Source organism: Aspergillus caelatus (assembly GCF_009193585.1).
Source record: "Aspergillus caelatus strain CBS 763.97 unplaced genomic scaffold BDV27scaffold_11, whole genome shotgun sequence".
Taxonomy (NCBI): domain Eukaryota; kingdom Fungi; phylum Ascomycota; class Eurotiomycetes; order Eurotiales; family Aspergillaceae; genus Aspergillus; species Aspergillus caelatus.
This window is the reverse complement of record NW_022475274.1, coordinates 268,559-285,269: the sequence shown is the minus strand read 5'-3', so window position 1 is coordinate 285,269 and position 16,711 is coordinate 268,559. Positions and strand designations below refer to the sequence as shown.

General features: G+C 48.4%; 5 protein-coding genes across 5 annotated transcripts; 2 read left to right on the top strand and 3 right to left on the bottom strand.

The window, feature by feature from the left end:
- Positions 1-57: 57 nt before the first annotated feature.
- On the bottom strand, positions 58-1,406 carry BDV27DRAFT_141214 (aminotransferase family protein; the record flags this gene model as incomplete). The annotated part of the gene is made up of 2 exons (XM_032069783.1): positions 58-1,271; positions 1,334-1,406. 2 exons carry the CDS (start codon positions 1,404-1,406, stop codon positions 58-60), a joined length of 1,287 nt encoding a protein of 428 aa, XP_031932636.1.
- Positions 1,407-2,718: 1,312 nt separating this feature from the next.
- Positions 2,719-5,116, top strand: BDV27DRAFT_165386 (asparagine synthetase B family protein; the record flags this gene model as incomplete). Its single annotated transcript, XM_032073911.1, has 7 exons — positions 2,719-2,881; positions 2,980-3,428; positions 3,513-3,599; positions 3,679-3,943; positions 3,995-4,041; positions 4,102-4,186; positions 4,254-5,116. 7 exons carry the CDS (start codon positions 2,719-2,721, stop codon positions 5,114-5,116), a joined length of 1,959 nt encoding a protein of 652 aa, XP_031932635.1.
- Positions 5,117-6,362: 1,246 nt separating this feature from the next.
- On the top strand, positions 6,363-7,533 carry BDV27DRAFT_153041 (histidine-specific methyltransferase; the record flags this gene model as incomplete). The annotated part of the gene is made up of 3 exons (XM_032071706.1): positions 6,363-6,691; positions 6,748-7,427; positions 7,508-7,533. 3 exons carry the CDS (start codon positions 6,363-6,365, stop codon positions 7,531-7,533), a joined length of 1,035 nt encoding a protein of 344 aa, XP_031932634.1.
- A 612-nt stretch (positions 7,534-8,145) lies between these two features.
- On the bottom strand, positions 8,146-9,920 carry BDV27DRAFT_165383 (major facilitator superfamily domain-containing protein; the record flags this gene model as incomplete). Its single annotated transcript, XM_032073910.1, has 5 exons — positions 8,146-9,046; positions 9,105-9,434; positions 9,493-9,566; positions 9,626-9,647; positions 9,709-9,920. 5 exons carry the CDS (start codon positions 9,918-9,920, stop codon positions 8,146-8,148), a joined length of 1,539 nt encoding a protein of 512 aa, XP_031932633.1.
- A 4,560-nt stretch (positions 9,921-14,480) lies between these two features.
- On the bottom strand, positions 14,481-15,837 carry BDV27DRAFT_153039 (major facilitator superfamily domain-containing protein; the record flags this gene model as incomplete). The annotated part of the gene is made up of 3 exons (XM_032071705.1): positions 14,481-14,879; positions 14,940-15,287; positions 15,340-15,837. 3 exons carry the CDS (start codon positions 15,835-15,837, stop codon positions 14,481-14,483), a joined length of 1,245 nt encoding a protein of 414 aa, XP_031932632.1.
- Between the last annotated feature and the right edge of the window lie 874 nt (positions 15,838-16,711).

Below are 16,711 nucleotides of genomic sequence, written 5' to 3'. Positions count from 1 at the left end.
AAGTTAGACACCCCATAGCTAGAGTAAACACATATCCGAACATAAAGGAAAAATCACCTACAAGCGTGAAGCCCGACTAGAAAACACCCCATCCCCAACCTCATCACAAAGCCCCTTCAAAGCCTCCCCCAAGAACACGAAATCATCCTCATCAAGATACACCTGCGCACTCACCCTAACCCAAAGCTGTCCCGCATGCACAAACACCGGGACATAAGTCCTATGCCTCCTGACCAGCGCCTTTGCAATCCACTCCCCAACTTCCTCCAGCATGCCCACCGGATCAACCGGCAATCGCACATTAACCATACTACACCCCCTGGTCAAACTCCCCTCCGCATTATCCAAGATAGCCGTCCCCAGGGTTTCGGCCATCGTCCGTCCCCCCCGAGCAGCTAGCTCGCTATTATACCGCATGATCTCCTCCTCACCCCCACAGACCATCCTCCGAAACCTCAACGCATCAGCTACGCAGAGAAAGGGACTATAATCCATCGTCCCAAAGCTCTCAAACAAGGTCTCAAACTCGGATTGCTCGTCGAATGTCTGCCGGAACTGACCCTGACAAGTCGCATTCTTGGGCCTATAACCCCAACTCGTAGGAAACGTCGTTCGCATCAGATGCTGGTTCCGGGAGGGGACGTAGAGCACGGCACAGCCGCGCGGGACGAAGAGCCATTTGTGCAGGTTACTGACGAAGAAGTCCGGTTCCAGATCGGATAAATCAATGGGAATTTGGCCGACGCAATGGGCGGCGTCGACGCAAGAGAGAATACCCAGCTCGCGGCAGGCGGTGATCAGGGCTTCGAAGGGCATGCGCACGCCGGGCTCGAAGACTATGGTGTCGAAGACGACCACTTTGATGTCTTCGTCTTTTTCGCGAATTTGGGCCACGGTGCGGTAGAGCCTGTGTAGAACTTCCGCGTCGGAGAGGGGGTAGGCGAGAGGGATGCGGGTGACGTTCACGCCAGTTGTTTCGGCGAGATGGAGCATCGTGCGTTCTGCGGCGCCGTAGACTGTACTGAAGCTTAGAATGTGGTCGCGGGCTGTGTAGTCGAGGTTGCGGAGAATAGTGTCAATGCCGCTTGTTGCGTTGGGGATTAGGGCTATAGTTCCCAGCGGGGCATTGACCAGGTCGGCGACAGCTTTACGTGATTCAAGGAGGTGTTTACTGTAATCATAGCGAATAAAGGCGTCTGGAGATGTTTCCACGAGGTCTTGCTTCTCGAGGAGGCACTTGCGGACGTATTTGGGGATGGCGCCGAAGGAGCCTGATATCGATTAGTATTAGTGAGGGCTATATAGGGTAGTGGATGTTGGGGATAGCGATTACCGTGGTTCATGTTTACCCAAGAGCCGTCGAAGAGAAACTGTTGCCTCATGGGCTTGCCGAATGCTGTCTTCATCTTGCTTGTTATGGCTATGTCTTAAGCGTTTCTTGATAGTGTACGTAGTAAGTCGCCAGGTCATAACTACCAGGAAGAATCTAAGGTACACACTACTTATGAATTACCGCTGCACAACTATTCATTTCTCTCTGTAGGCCTACTGCTCTCTTGCGGTTGTGATCGACCACTCATCCCCCCCCGGGGGGGAGGGGGGGGGGGTAACGGGGGGAGCACCCATTCACGAATACACAGGCTGCATCTGCAAATTTATTAGGGCTTCATCTCCAAACGTGTGTGCAATATTTCAAACTTGTATTGTCAAAGTTCCCAAGATACCATGACAGAAGCATTACCCACTATTCCGCGCTGTACAAGGATATATCCTGAGGTCAGGGATCACGATTGGCCACCTGCAAGCTGCATACAATGGGAAAGTCTACGTTGTAACGGGGAATTTAACGACCTGTGCACGAATGTCGGGCAATCAACCAAGCATCAGTTGGTGCTGTAAGCCTGGAACTTGGAAACGAAATATAATCCTAGTAATGCTGCAGGCAGTAAATGAGACTGTTCGCTCCCGACGGCGTTGAGTAAAACAGTTTCCTTTTGATGATCCTTTCCAATCCTATACCGAGTCCCACTCCTACATAGTATATCAAGCGATGATTGGATGCTGTCTTCAACCTTCTCCTAGGATATGACACGTATTGATCTGCAGAGTCCAGCCAGCCACCATCACCAGAAATCACTATGTTCCTAGCCGTACTGCACGTCATAACCTAGCTTGGATACAGTTTCCGTAGGCACTACCATCAAGGAAACCATCATTCCAGTAATGCTGCAGGTAAAAGAATTTATTGTTTATTTTATTGCAAGAAATACCATCTTTATGAGCCATGCATTTCAAAATACAATATAAAGTTCTGTTTCTATAATACATGGCAAGGAATAATTGGCTGTTTTAGTGTCTTTCATTTTTCACCTGATACACGGCGCGTATTGGTTCACGGACTCCAAGCCAGCCACGATCACGAAGATGTGATTATCGGTCTGCATAAACCATTTAGTTGCATTGCTGCGGGCAAGTGACGTTGTTGGGTACGTATACAGGATCCAGAGCATGATGATGCTCCCCCGCCTTTCCCCTTCTCGAGTGGAGGACTAAGATGAGTTGCCCAGGTAGAGCCACTCTGTATCCCTGGGGCAGGATCAATTCCGTGATTGAGTCACACATCAGTACATATCTACTTATCGCATCTCAGACAACAGACTGTACCTGGAGCATCCATCTTGTGATAATATTGAAAACCCAATACTTTCGTCTCTAACAATGTGTGGAATATCGGCCTACGTGGATATCCAAGGGCCCAATGGACCTCCCTTGCAGGGGAGTGCTGAAGGTCGAAAAACGGAACTTAACAAGAGTTTGGATATCATTAAACATAGAGGCCCTGATGCACGGGGTGTGTGGATGAGTGCTGACACCAGAGTTGGTACGTAACAGCTCTCAACTCGCGTTTTGCCCAATTTACCCTCAATGTCTTCTCCCTCTGTAGCCCCCTGCGTGGTGATCATCTGCTAATAAAATTAGGCCTCGGCCATGTCCGTCTCTCGATTGTCGATCTCAGCCCGGATGGAAACCAACCCTTCGTCGATACCCAAGATGGCATAACAGCCGTCGTCAACGGCGAACTCTATGGCCACGAAGCGTACTACACCCAACTAGCAAACGAATACAATTTCCAAGGCAAAAGCGACTGTGAGATCGTCATTGCGCTATATAAGCACTATGGACGAGCCTTTCTCTCGCACTTGCGCGGCGAGTTCGCCTTCGTACTCTGGGACTCCAAGCGCGAGGTCTTCTTCGCGGCGCGAGATCGCTATGGTATCAAGCCTCTCTATTATACCATCATTGATGATCGGTTGATTGTCGCGACGGAGATGAAGGCGTTTCTGGGGTTTGGGTGGAGACCTGAGTGGTGCGTTGAGACCCTTCGGGGGTATGCTTGGAAAATGGGGACAAAGACATTTTTCAAGGGGGTGGAGAAGGCTTGTTCTTCCTTTTTTCCTTTTGGGTTTTTGGCCCTGATGCTGTTATGTTGATGAGGCTGACCTCATGGCTAGGTGCTTCCTGGGCATTATCTAGTTTGTCAGAATTATAAGGGGGGCATTAAGCAGACCATTTATTGGGATACTGATTTTCCGGATAAGGTGTGTTTCCGTCTATCACTTTTCCCATTATTGGCTTTGGTGCTTGGTGATGAATTTACTGATAATTACGAATCAACAGAGGGTGCTTGAAACGCGGTCTGAAGCGGAGATGGTAGAAGGCGTTCGGGAACGGCTGCTTGAAGCTGTTAGGGTGAGACTCAGGGCTGATGTCCCCGTGGGGGTATACTTGAGCGGAGGTCTAGATTCTTCCGCCATTGCAGGAATCGTGGCTCACTTAATCAAGGAGGAAGGCACCAAGCTGGGAAACGATAATACTGGGGATCTGTCACGGCTGCGATGCTTCACCGTGCAGTTCGACAAAGACAGCGGCGCGGATGAGTCTGGTATGTTGGTGAACCCTTTAGACATTGACTAGCCCGTTAAAGGTTCTCTAGATGTCGCACAGCGCACGGCCGACTGGTTGGGCGTTGAATATCACCCTGTGCATATGGATGAGCCGAACCTTGCATCGCGTTTTGAAGATGCAGTATGGTACAGCGAGATACCATTCCCGGACCTGAATGGTCTTGGTAAGCTGGCTTTGTCCGAAAAGGTTCATTCTCTGGGAATGAAGGTTGTTCTCACAGGTATGCTCTTACCTTCCCCTTGATCGACAATTAATGAACCAACACTAAGCGGGGTTGATATATCCAGGTGAAGGATCCGATGAACACTTCGTCGGGTATCCCGATTTCCGTCCTGACCTTCTCCAAGAGCCCGACTACTCCTGGCCAGCGGCAGACCTCCCTCCCCACGTTCGGGAGAAGGCATGGCGAGAGGCACGCGACAATACTGGTGCCGTTATCTTCGGTGACGGTGGCCATGTTGTGCCAGTATCTACAGCTCGCATGGTGAATAACACGCATACCATGCGAGAGGTAGCGAAGTGCGGCTATCTCCCCTTTCTCCCCTGGACAAGCACCTATCTGTCTGCAGGAGACCCTGAGACCCGGCTGGCTGAGGACCTAGATGGTCGGATCCTCGAAATGATAGCCAACAAGTGGCATCCATTGCACACATCGCAATATATCTGGTTACGATCATATCTACCCAACTTTATCCTTCGATGGGTCGGCGATAACATGGACATGGCACACCACGTAGAAAGTCGTCCTGCATTCCTAGACCACCACCTGAATCAATATGTGAATTTCCTGCCACCTAGCCTGAAGATGCGGTACAATCCTGAAGACAACACATTTAACGAGAAGTATATTCTCCGGCAAGCTGCACGTCCCTTCGTTACTGATGAGATCTATGCTCGCCGCAAGGTAGCGTACTGTGGCCCCACGCAGTATAAAGAGAACGGACCGGTCCATCGGGTTTTCCTGCGACTTCTGACCAAGGAGAATATTGAGAGGCTGGGGTTCCTGGACTGGGCTCTAACGGAAGATTACCTGGAAAGGGCCTTCCGGCAAGGAGATAGGAGAGCATTTCGCAATGCGGTCCTAATCGCACAGTTTGTGGTTATAATGCAGCGATTTGGGGTGCCCCCGGCCTCACCGATTCCAAACTAGTCCATAGGTAGTGAATACGCTTGAGATAGATGTCTATGACAGTTGCTCAAGTTTTACCCGCGATCCGACTATGCCATAAGTGGGGAGTATGGCTGCAAGCCAAGCTTGACTGGTGATGTTGACACCACACTACCTCCGATGACATGTGTAGACCCTCAAATCCCTACCAACACTCGAGGTACAGAAGAGCAAGGGGTGGGAGGTAAAACACAACCTTTATATCTACTAGTAGGCCCGGAGATGATATTCTCAAATCGTGATACCCAGGGTTTCACACAGTGCTTGAAAACATCCAGCTAGTGACCTATCCTTGGGACAAAACCTTACATTCAACGTGTGTATTCACAAATCCCAACATGACAAACAACATTATGCTCTGAGAACCAGCTTCCCCTCCTTCCCAAGTCAGGCCTTTCCAAATGAACACTTGATTTGGTATAACAGGTCACCTCTCAGAGGAAAGCACGCGCTACGCGCTAGGCAACACCATGAGAGGGGGGCTTCTTTGCATTAGAGCGGAGCATTCATAGAGATGCAATCATACGAGAGTGAGAGACCCGTTACTGAAGCTGGACAACCATCCTGCACAACTCCTGCATACGTTAATAGGGACGTCCGTGCGTGTGCCCAATCCCTGTCCCGACCCTGTTTCCCCTCACGCCCACTTCGGGATCAGCATTGTGATTATGCTTTCCAGCACGTAAGATGCATATTACACAAATAGGTCAAGACATTTATGAGCGGGACTCTGCCCTAATTGGCAGAAAGGCCAGTCCAGAACGGAGTTCATTCAGGTTAACGAGTACAGACCTACGATGTCAAGAACGGCGCTACTGTTGGTTGGAATGATGCGGGGTCAGTTTTGCTTGATGCATCCCGGACTGCTTCGGTAAACATATTGCTGTTGCATGAGCAAATATCGTGCTACGCTGAGTCGGCTCTTGTCGGAAGAGCGAACTCCAATGGTACAATATCTTGTAACCGCGCAAAGTGGGGGTTTGCGACGGTCGATGTGACCGAGAGTCTCATCACAACGCAGCTCACACTTGGTAACCTTGGTCGCGTCGTCTCCCTGGAGCAAACCCGCCCATTGTCCGACCCTCTCTACGTGAGCGTCAGATGTGCCGTGCTTAAATAAATACCGCACGTCACCCGAAGTCCAGAAGAGCCACAAGCAGCCTTGAGGTCAGCCAAATCAACTTCTACAGTATTTTCCCTTTAAATAATCTTGTTCAATACCGTAGCCATGACTGTCACAGCGACAACGACTATGGTGTCCCCCGGCGAAGCGAGCGGGAACATCATCGACATCGGCACGGGCACTGTCCATAACACCGTCGAAAGCCAGCAGAAGCAGATGCTACAGCAGAGACTGCTGAGAAAACAGGACGGTAAGCGCTGGCTGCCAACCGCACTTATATGGGGAGATGAAGCCGCTCATCGTCTTTGGTGGGAGGCCAACACGCTCGATGAATTCTATTCCATCCGGGACGAAATCAACCTGCTCAAGCGCTGGGCGCAAGATATTGCGCGGCAGGTGCAGGATTACAGCGTTTTGATTGACTTAGGCTGTGGGTACGTTTGCATATTGCGCCACTACGAAGAGGCCGTTCTGGTATTAACCGTGCTAGGGATGTCACCAAAGTTTTACCGTTGCTCAATGAGCTCGAGCGAAACGGGAAAAACGTCCACTACTACGCCCTTGATATTTCCAGGAAAGCCCTCGAAAACGTTCTCGCGAAGCTGCCTACCTCGTACCAAGTCGTTAAGTACACAGGGCTGTGGGGAACCTTCGACAACCTCCGGGCCTGGTGCGGTAATATCCAAGAGCCCAAGTGGTTCCTTAGCCTAGGGTCCATCTTCGGCAACGATGAATTCCAGATCGCCACCAACGACCTCAGGAAATGGGTATCAGTTATGCGGCCACAAGACCGCATGCTACTTGGCCTAGACGCCTGTGATGATGATGAAAAGGTCTGGCGCTCATACAACGACGTGAAGGACTGTTGGCATCGAATGATCCGCAATGGCCTTGCACTTTCCAACAAAGTGCTGGGCCATGAATGGTACCGACCTGAGGACTGGGAACTCATTGGTGTGTGTCAGCGTCGATCGCCTACTTTGACGCATCAATGGGTGGCCCGGGCTACCAGGGTGGTTCATTGTGAACCGTTAGGTCTCTATCTCGCTCCTGGGGAGGAGGTTGTCACGAATGAGTGGTATAAATATAGTCCGGATGGGATGCAGAAGCAGTTCGATGCGGTTGGACTTTCCAATGTTGCGCAGTGGAAGTCGCCTTCAGGACCAGTTTGTAAGTGACTAGCTCTTCTTATCTTCTGGGGACTGGGGTGGATATCTGACGAGCAATTGGCTGACTGATTCCTGTTGAAGATGAATACCTCCTGGCCCTTGCTTAACTTTGATATAGGGGGCTGCGGAAACGGGATTGTGATTCAAGCACGTAGGAAGGCATGGAATAGCTACAAAATCGAACTAACGGCATTATTTTAGAATTATGAACGTTAGTAGGAGCCATCTGAGAAGACAATCTATGTACAGGCCATGACCGCAATGCTCTTCATACCATCATCAGAAAGACTTAATTCGTGTTACTGGCAATTGTTACACGGCATTTCCTACTATTCAGTTTTCCCTGATTCACTAGATACTCCTGGGTTAGCTTCAAGTGGTTGGTGGTTAGCAAATACGATAGTGGCTGACAGGAGCGTGATAAACGTAATAATATGGCCTTCTGGGTTCACTTTAGCATGTATATCGGCGAAGATACATCATATATGGACCTTATAATATCACTATCTATTCAGAAGCGTTGCTGGTCAATACAGTATGCGGAAATATCTGCCTATAATCAGCATATATGACATATACTATCCTGAGCAATATAGTATTACAAGGGCAATGAAGAACGTCCCTGCCGGTTTCGACGCCATCCCCGCCCTCAGACGTGGATCAAATCTACCGAAAAGAAAATTCAAACAGTATGGTAAATAACACCCCTAGTCTTGTAATCAAGGACCGCTTTTCTCTACCGTATTCTCCGTGTAAACCTTGAGACTGTATGAAGCAAACTTGCTCCTCTTCCTCAGTCGTTCACCATATATCCGAAGTAAAGGTGCAATGGCACAGAAGACGGTAGCGACAACGGCCAGGACAGATACTCCAACATTTGGGCCTAAGGCGTCGAACATGCGTCCAGTAAATAAGGGGAATGAAGCGGCGAGGACACATCGAACTAGACAGAGGGCGGCGAAGGCACTGGCTGAGAACGAGAGATAGCTGTCCGCCATGTATCCCACGAGTACAATCCCGAACTCATTGATAGCAAATCCAATGAAGAACAAGGGAACAACCGAAACAAACCAATGGACATGAGCCGCTGGGGGTATGGTCCACGCAAACCACCACAGTGCCCCCATCAAGGCGGGGGCTGCAATAATATACCCAACTAACTTATGTTCTGGGAGAACAGGTTCGTGCCTCGCCTTGCGTTTGATGGCCATACGATATTCTAGAAAGCGGGTGTAGATATTCGGTATAAAGCCGAAGCCGATAGCGAGGAACGGAAGGCTGGCGGTTGTTGTCGAAAGGCCGAACGATGCATAGACGGGTGGCAGTACATCCGTAAATAGATAGATAATGCCGCTAGAGACACCACAGACGATCGATACCGCCATGATGATCGGCTCCGAAACGAGCAATTGGGCGGGCCGAAAGATGACATTGCGCACGAAGGTGTCCATATCAAGAACCCGATCCGGATTCAGGGCCTCTAGGGATTCATCTCCCGTCACTTTGCGCAGTTGCGCCACCTCTCGCTCCAGCAGGAGGGTTGGTCGGGATTCTCGGATTGTACACAGTAGAATGGCCAGGATGCCAGTGACAATCGCCGCCACATAGAAGACCCATTGCCTAACGATCATCATGAGTCCTTGAATCTTTTGGTTTTCGGTGACCTGGATTTTCTTACCATCCCCAAGCAGCCGTGATGTACGTGCTCATCACCGGGCCAGTCGCAATGCCAAAATCTGCAACCGCTATATATGGTAGGGTAAGCCATATGCGCTCTCGGGTGGAGAACATGTCTTCGATACTTCCAGCGATGACAACACTTGGAACCGCCGACAGAAAGCCGGTGATGATACGCCCAACCGCTGCAGCGGCGGGATGCGAGGTCGCCCCAATGATGGCGCAAAAGACACTATACATCACCGTGCTCACCACATATAATCGTTTTCGGCCGAAACATTCCGAATAGGGAGGGAAGACGACACTTCCAATCCCCTGAGCGAGTAGATACCTGTTGTTCCTTGATCAGCACGTGGGCCCAATTCGCGACGAGAGGGACAACCACTCACGTTGACACGTATAGCAACAACGATATCGTTGGGTCAATGCCTAATTGTTCCTGTGCATTCTTGGCAGCTGTTGCCTGATGACGTCAAGTATCAGTATACGGTTGAACGCGTGCTTTATAATCTCGAATCATACCCCTGATGTGCTGACGGCGGTTCTAAGATAGGCACATCGGTTAGCATGAGGACGGTGGCTGGCAGAATACAAGGAGCACCAACGTGTAGAATTCTAGTAAGATGATGATTGTGATATCGTACGCCTTCCTGAGCGGACTCCAATTCCTGGGGTGCCGTGGATTCGTGGCAGCCCAGCGCACAAGATCCTTCCCATCACCGATCTGCTCCAGACCTTGCGCTTCAAGCGCGTAGTCTAGGGATACGTGCGACGTACTATCAGGTGTAACAGTTGCCGTGGCGGACGTTTTCACCATGGTGTCGTTGGGGAAGAAAGCTCTTGTGCTGAGCCCAGGAAAGAATGATCAAGAGAACTATAAAAGGGATGGAGGAGTCAGAGCTGATGGCATGTGGCAATGTCGATCTATTTACACGGTAGGGTATGTCAACGCAGCCACTAAAAAGTGTAAATCTGCCCTGATCTAATTCTGGATATAAGATTGGTTAGGGATATTAAGAATCTGGCAGATCGCTGTCGTTTTATCCCTACCACTGGGGTATGAACCTTTGGGCCCTCCGGGTCTGGTTACCAAATACAGGAGTTGAAGTAAGAGTTTTCATGCTCCATTTTCATGTGCAAAGTCTTCCTCGATCTTCCATTTCTTGTGCCCCTTGCGGTTTTCTGGTAGTGTGCGGACGAATTGGGTGGATGGTCGTATATTCTTTCCTTATACGTTTTCGGCCATCTCTATAGAGAAAGTTCTTGCCACTATTTACTCCACTGATCTCCATGCCATGGTTCAACCACTCTTACCATTCATTGGTTGGTCCAGTAGGATTCGATCGACGGCTAAAATTCTGAGCCTCTTTTCATTTTTTCTTTTTCTTTTCTTTTCTTTTCTTTTTTTTTGATTTTTTTGTCGGGGGTGGACTTTATTTGGTCTCTCGGGTTCTCGACCGGATCAGCACCTAATATGTGCAAAGACTCGGAAGTGGCACAAAAATTGTCTTATGACTGGCTGAATGGAATACTTCTTTACTTCTAGAAGGTAAACATTGGAAAAAAAAAAAGAAAAAAAAAAGGGGGGGGGGGAAGAAATAAAAGAAGGAGGTAAAACAAACATATCTCTCAAAATTGAGTGGTGCGACTCCATGGCATTCCTTGCGTCATTACAGTCTTGCAAGGACAAGATCTTCCAGCACAACGATGCAACGATGAAACAAGTAGGTATATTTGGACTCGTAATGAGCGATCGACAGCTTACGCCAACAGTATGGATATCATCAGCAGGTATGCTGACGATAACCCTGTCCCCATGAGACTTGGTGAGCGCTACAGCCCTATTAAGCCACTGCCTACCCACTGTGACCACCGCCTTTGACTTCATCCGCTAGGTAAGTGCGTTTGACCTCGGTTTATAAGCTGAGGGTTACATGGCCTTATTGATCTTGAAGGATAGAAATGTTGGCCTTTGGGAGGCATGGCATGGCGGACCCAGACACAAGACATACTGTTCGACGATAAGACTTGAACTTGGTGGCGCGGGAGACTTGCATGAGGCTTGCATGCAAAACAATTGTTGATCGAATCGATACATGAGATATGTCGTCGTTTGTTCTACACAATGGTCCTAGCTACCCACCGAAAAAACACTGAGATTGCGACCGAATCCAAGTCCCTACAAGGTTGGCTTTGCCTCGTCAGTTGGAACCCCTTTTGGAATGCCTGATCCGAAAGGCATCATCGCATCGATTTTGCACATAAATCAGTCTCACCGATGAATACGAAGTCTAGCGTCCCGCCAATCCTGTAGAAATGACCCAGGTCATTGTCGATATTTTGAACTACTAACTTTTGACAGGTGTGGTCTATTTATATATCGCCCAGAACCTGGACCATCAAGAAATACGTCCCGGAAAACAAAAGCTTAGATGAGCAGGCGGTGTACTGTTCTGCCTCGTTGCCTCGTTGCCTGGTTGTTCCTCCTTTGCCATCTCATCACGTACGTGGACGTCTTTTTCACACAACCTAGCGGCTGCTCCTCAAAATCGGTACAGACTGGAGAAATGGAAACGATCCAACACAAAGCCCCTCCATGTTCACGAAGAGGATGAAGCTCACCTTGAGGCTGTCAGGCAGCAGAGACCCCCTTCGGACGACGCGACCATGGGCAACCAGGCCCATGTTGCACGATACCTACTTTAAGAGGCTGGTACATCTGTGCACACCCACACCGTGAGACCTGCATGCGAGAGCCGGTCGCTGGCTCTCTTCGAGCTCTTACAGCACGGTTCTCATCCCAGTCCCTAAACATGACACCTATGATGGACGGCAGGAGGTCTTATGTGCAACGAGAAATTGGTGGTGCCTATGGAAAGGACCTCGGGACGTGGCAGTCAGGAAACCTAGCCTGACACCCGGAAGCCCCTGGAGCGTGGCGCGGATCCTCGGACGCAGCGGGCCGACAACGAACAGCAATCGCTTGCGGCAGCCGTGAAGGCGGGCAGGCGGAACTGCACAAGCGCAACGGGTCTGGGATTCCTTTAGAACAGACAGCTGGATGCATTGATTATCCCCTCTCATTCCAGTTCTCTGATATTGCTCTTTGTACATTGTCTGTGGTATGCGCCGAGACAGCCACCATCATAATAATTGTCTCCCACCCAGACGTGTCGCAACACCCTGCAACAAAGAGACCTACTCCATCCCCCTCCAACAGTCCGTGACCGTCCCTTCCTTCTGTGCCGGCGGTATCGCCTTCCTCCACTCTACCTCCCAGCCCCCCGTCTTCTACGGCTTCGCCATACACATGGGAGTTGGAAAAGCTTTTGCAAGATGAAACTTGTCAACCAGTTACTTATAATTACTATTACACATACAATATCCAGAAGGTAAGGCTCGATTGTTTTAAACGGTAGCTAGCAAAGTCACTGGACGCTGTATTCGAGGAAGACTGGAATAGGATATTCAACTTGTAGAATATATAACAAAGGTCGCAGACTGACAAGTTCCTTAAAAGACAGGGTTGTTGTTGTTAATATAACCGAGTAGACTTGTATCAAAACTTGAAACGACTTGGCCTATTATAAAATATATTTAAGTATATATATATTGTCAAGTTTTATCTCTAATACTTCTAGATTGCTACAAAAGCTTTTTATCGATAATATTTATTAATATATAATTACACAGCATATTCTCTGTAAACTGCTAAGTGTTTTGGATACGGTTACTATTAGTATCTATAACAATAAGATCTTACTCCAACTGGCCGCAGAATTACCTCACAGCCGCCACCGTTAGGCTGAGGCATGTCAGCTGCAGGAAGCCTTGCAGAGAAATCTTCAAAATTTTGGAAATTAGTTCAATTTTTCTAGCTCTGTTTATTATTTTTTTTTTTTACTGTGTTTTCCCACAAATATTTTTGCAAATACAGAGCCAGTTGTTCTGTATCTAGTAAAATGTATACTTATTTTACTACTAGTTTTCTATTGTTATCAGTCCCTTTTTTTTTTTTTTTTTTTTTTAACTTTTAGAATCTTGTGGATTTAGTCGCTCCAACTCTACAGGGAACTAATTTATATATATAAAATAATAAGACTTGGTTGTCTTTATTGCTCTTCTTAGTTGTATACAGCCAGCAATAAGTATGTATATGTAACTTAGTGGCAAGTCAGAAAATACGACTCCTATTTGGGGTATTATTCGAGTAAACAGATAAATCTAAATATTAAGTCCAATTTCTAACAGAACAAGAGAAATTAGCTCTTGTCCCGAAAAATCAACGACTGCAGATCTGTAAGAGCAGAATCAAGGGATGAGACTTTCTGCGTCTCCTTTACTGTCGAGAATAGGATATTAAATACTTTAAGAAGCGCCTTCAAGCCAGCCTACTAACAAACCTACTAACCCACGAGAATCCGCCGCGACAGTGACAGATGGGATGACATGTACTAAAAGTAATTCTGTATGGGCTCTAAGGAGACATGGCATATATTTAGGACATGTATTAGTAGATTAGTGATAGTTGCCCTTTCGGCTTAGCCACTGGGTGTTAATAAATTGTGTGCTAGAAAGTAATAGCTGCCACAATATGTATAATATATGGCCTTCACCTATTAGAACTATAATAACTGTGGAAAAAGTACGAATAAGATGAGTCTATTGAGAAGTAAGTCATGGAAAAAGGTCCAGGGGTAGGGCAACAACGCGGGTCGGCCCTATTCGGTGGGGGCTATAGTACGGAAACTAGTAGTATCTATGGCCAATGATGGGGTTTAATTTAAAGGTGTGGCTGAATAGACTCCGATGTTCAGCGCTTACGGAGTATATATATCATAGTAAAAATAGAAAAAGAAAAATCTATGGTGGAGACCACTGTACGGAGACCTCGGGAGGTTGAACAATTCGATAGATCACGTCAATATTAGTCCTGTTAATATTTTAACTATAATAGACAACTAAATAACCCGCTCTTAACGGGTTTCTTTGTGATATGGAATAAAAGTAGCTGGTTTTAGTATGGTGGTGATATAGTTGAGTGTTACATAGATTTCTTTTGACGACCGTTTTAGCATATAGAAAGCGATCTATTGAGCTGATAAATAAATATTTAGCATCTAATCATAGCAACATTGTAGTGACATTCTTCGTTATGCTAGATGATTTTAGTTTGGGCACATTTCCCCAGTTGATTATATGCCTGCAATGGTCTGCTGCGTAGGACAAAGACATACTTCCCCTTATACAATGAGTATAGTCATCACAAACCACGCCAGCATACTATATATGAAACCAAGCTCCAGGAAGAGCCCAAATCTAAGTTTCCACAGCATTTATTCAAAGTGTTGCCGGCCCAGTTCCTCCGTCTCAATAGTCAACCTCTCCACCCACAAGGAGCTAAGGAAGCCACGCCACCAAGCGCGGCCAGCACGTACCAGATCGTGCGAATAGCTTCCAGATACACTCCCCGAAGTGCATCACGAAGTGCGGGCGTCATGTCGACGGTGGCCAGTTGCGGGATGAAGCCGACAGCTTCATTCGCGTTCTTCAGCACAGTCAACGTCTCTGGCAGCGGGCCAACAGAGGCCATAGAATTCTCAAATACAGTGCTGAAAGTGGTTGCTCCGATCGCGAGACCAATCAGTGCTCCAAAGAGTCGGAACGAGACCATGATACCCATTGCAAGACCTTGGTCCTCGGCTGACGGGGCACTGGCCTGCATACTGATCGGGGGGACGGTGAAAATTGTGCCGATACCAATGCTAGCGATGACCTAAAAACTAGCGGTCATAACCAGGGAGGAATCATGATCCCATAGTGCGAAGAGTCCGACCCCGACGGCAAGGAAGACCCAGCCAGTCCAGATTTCCCAGCGGTAGTGTCGGAAGATATCCACGGCCCACGCGGCAATACCGGTAAAGGCCATGACAACAACGCAAAAGGGAAGGATAGAGATGGAAGATCGAAGCGGTGATTCAAGATAGATGGCCTGAAAGAACAGCGGAAGATATTGTAAGAGAGTATACAGGACCATACCATGGATAAAGCTTCCAATAAGGGTCACTTGGGCCGTGCGGGAACGGAAGATGCGGTAGGGAAAGACCGGTTTAACAGGCTGGGCCTCATACACGGCAAAAACAATCAGAACTAGGACACCAATTACCAGGGAGACAATGGTCCGCTAGGATTTCCATGGGTATATGGTTCCTGCCCAGCTCAGCGGCGCATCCAACCAGGAATAGAAGAATGCCAAGCCAATCTAAAGGATGAGTCTGCTCACGGAATGGTTTGCCGATTTGCTTGAGACGCATAAAGAAAATGGCCAGAACGACAGCCACGGCAATCACTGGAAGGTTGATCCCGCCGATCCACCGCCAGTCCACATATTCACTGAAAAGAGCACCCAGAATAGGTCCGAGAATACTTCCTGCGGCCATGGGCAGGGATAGTAGGCCAATATACAGCGGACGCTCTTGCAGTGTGGTGATATCAGCGACAATAACCTCACTTAGAACATCTAGACCGCCGCCACCAAGACCTTGGAGTACGCAGCCCAGAATAATCACTGCCATGCTCTTGGCCACGGAGAAAGCAATAGATCCAATAAAGAAAAGGCCAATAGCGATGTAGAGAGGGGCTTTCCGGCCGATAATATCCGAGATGCTTGTGTAGATAGGCTGAATGACCACGACGGCCAAGGTGGTCGTATCCAGCGAAACGAGGAAGACCATCAGAAGTAGACACAGAAAGGCGAGGAAGAACGACAATGGCTTTTTTTCTCCGGCGCTCTGGCGACCCTTCGCACAGGGACAAGTTCGGCGTGTCCTGCCCAGGCTCCTGCTTCTCCAGACACTCGCAATTTGTTTGGGTTATAGATAGCGTTATGGAGATGCCATCGGAGCATTCAGCTGCTGGTAAGGACATCCCGAGCGTAGCTTTGCACGGTCTGTAGCAGGTTGTGTGATAGATTCTCGTATTTCGTTCTGGCATCTTCTTTACCGGAAGCGCCAAACGAAAGGCCTGCGGCCGGTATACAGCAGGATGGGCCAACACGCATTTGTAATCTGATAGGAATTGGCCAACATCTTGATCTCAACTAGAATAGCGTCGAAGCTTAACCCCGGTCAATGGGCTTGATCGCTGGCTTCTCTTTGGAGGAGTTTCAGAAGATCCGGGTTTGAGCAACGCTACGGATTGAGCCTAAATCCTTAAAGGATTATAGGGACAAAGGCATCCGATTAACCCTAAAGTACTCCTCTGTCAGCGTAGCATTCGAACGGGGCGGGGAGAATCGGAATGACTGGGGCGGCACGCACTAAGTATAAGGATCCGTTTGCCCTAGCGAGTGAAAAGGATCAGCCAAGGCCCAAGGCGGACCGTAATCTATTTTATACATTCTTATAGACAGGGGGATCGTCTAGCTCAACTCAGACGGTGAAGTTTGATTATAATCGTGAATTCCTTGTGTTTGCCTTGGGTTCCCTTAGCTCCTTTTGGCCTTTTTACTTTTCCATTCTATGAATTATTCATGTGATTCGGCTTCCAACACCACCCAGATATATATATCTGATGCGTTAGTGACAGGGCTCGGCGTATTTCATCCCT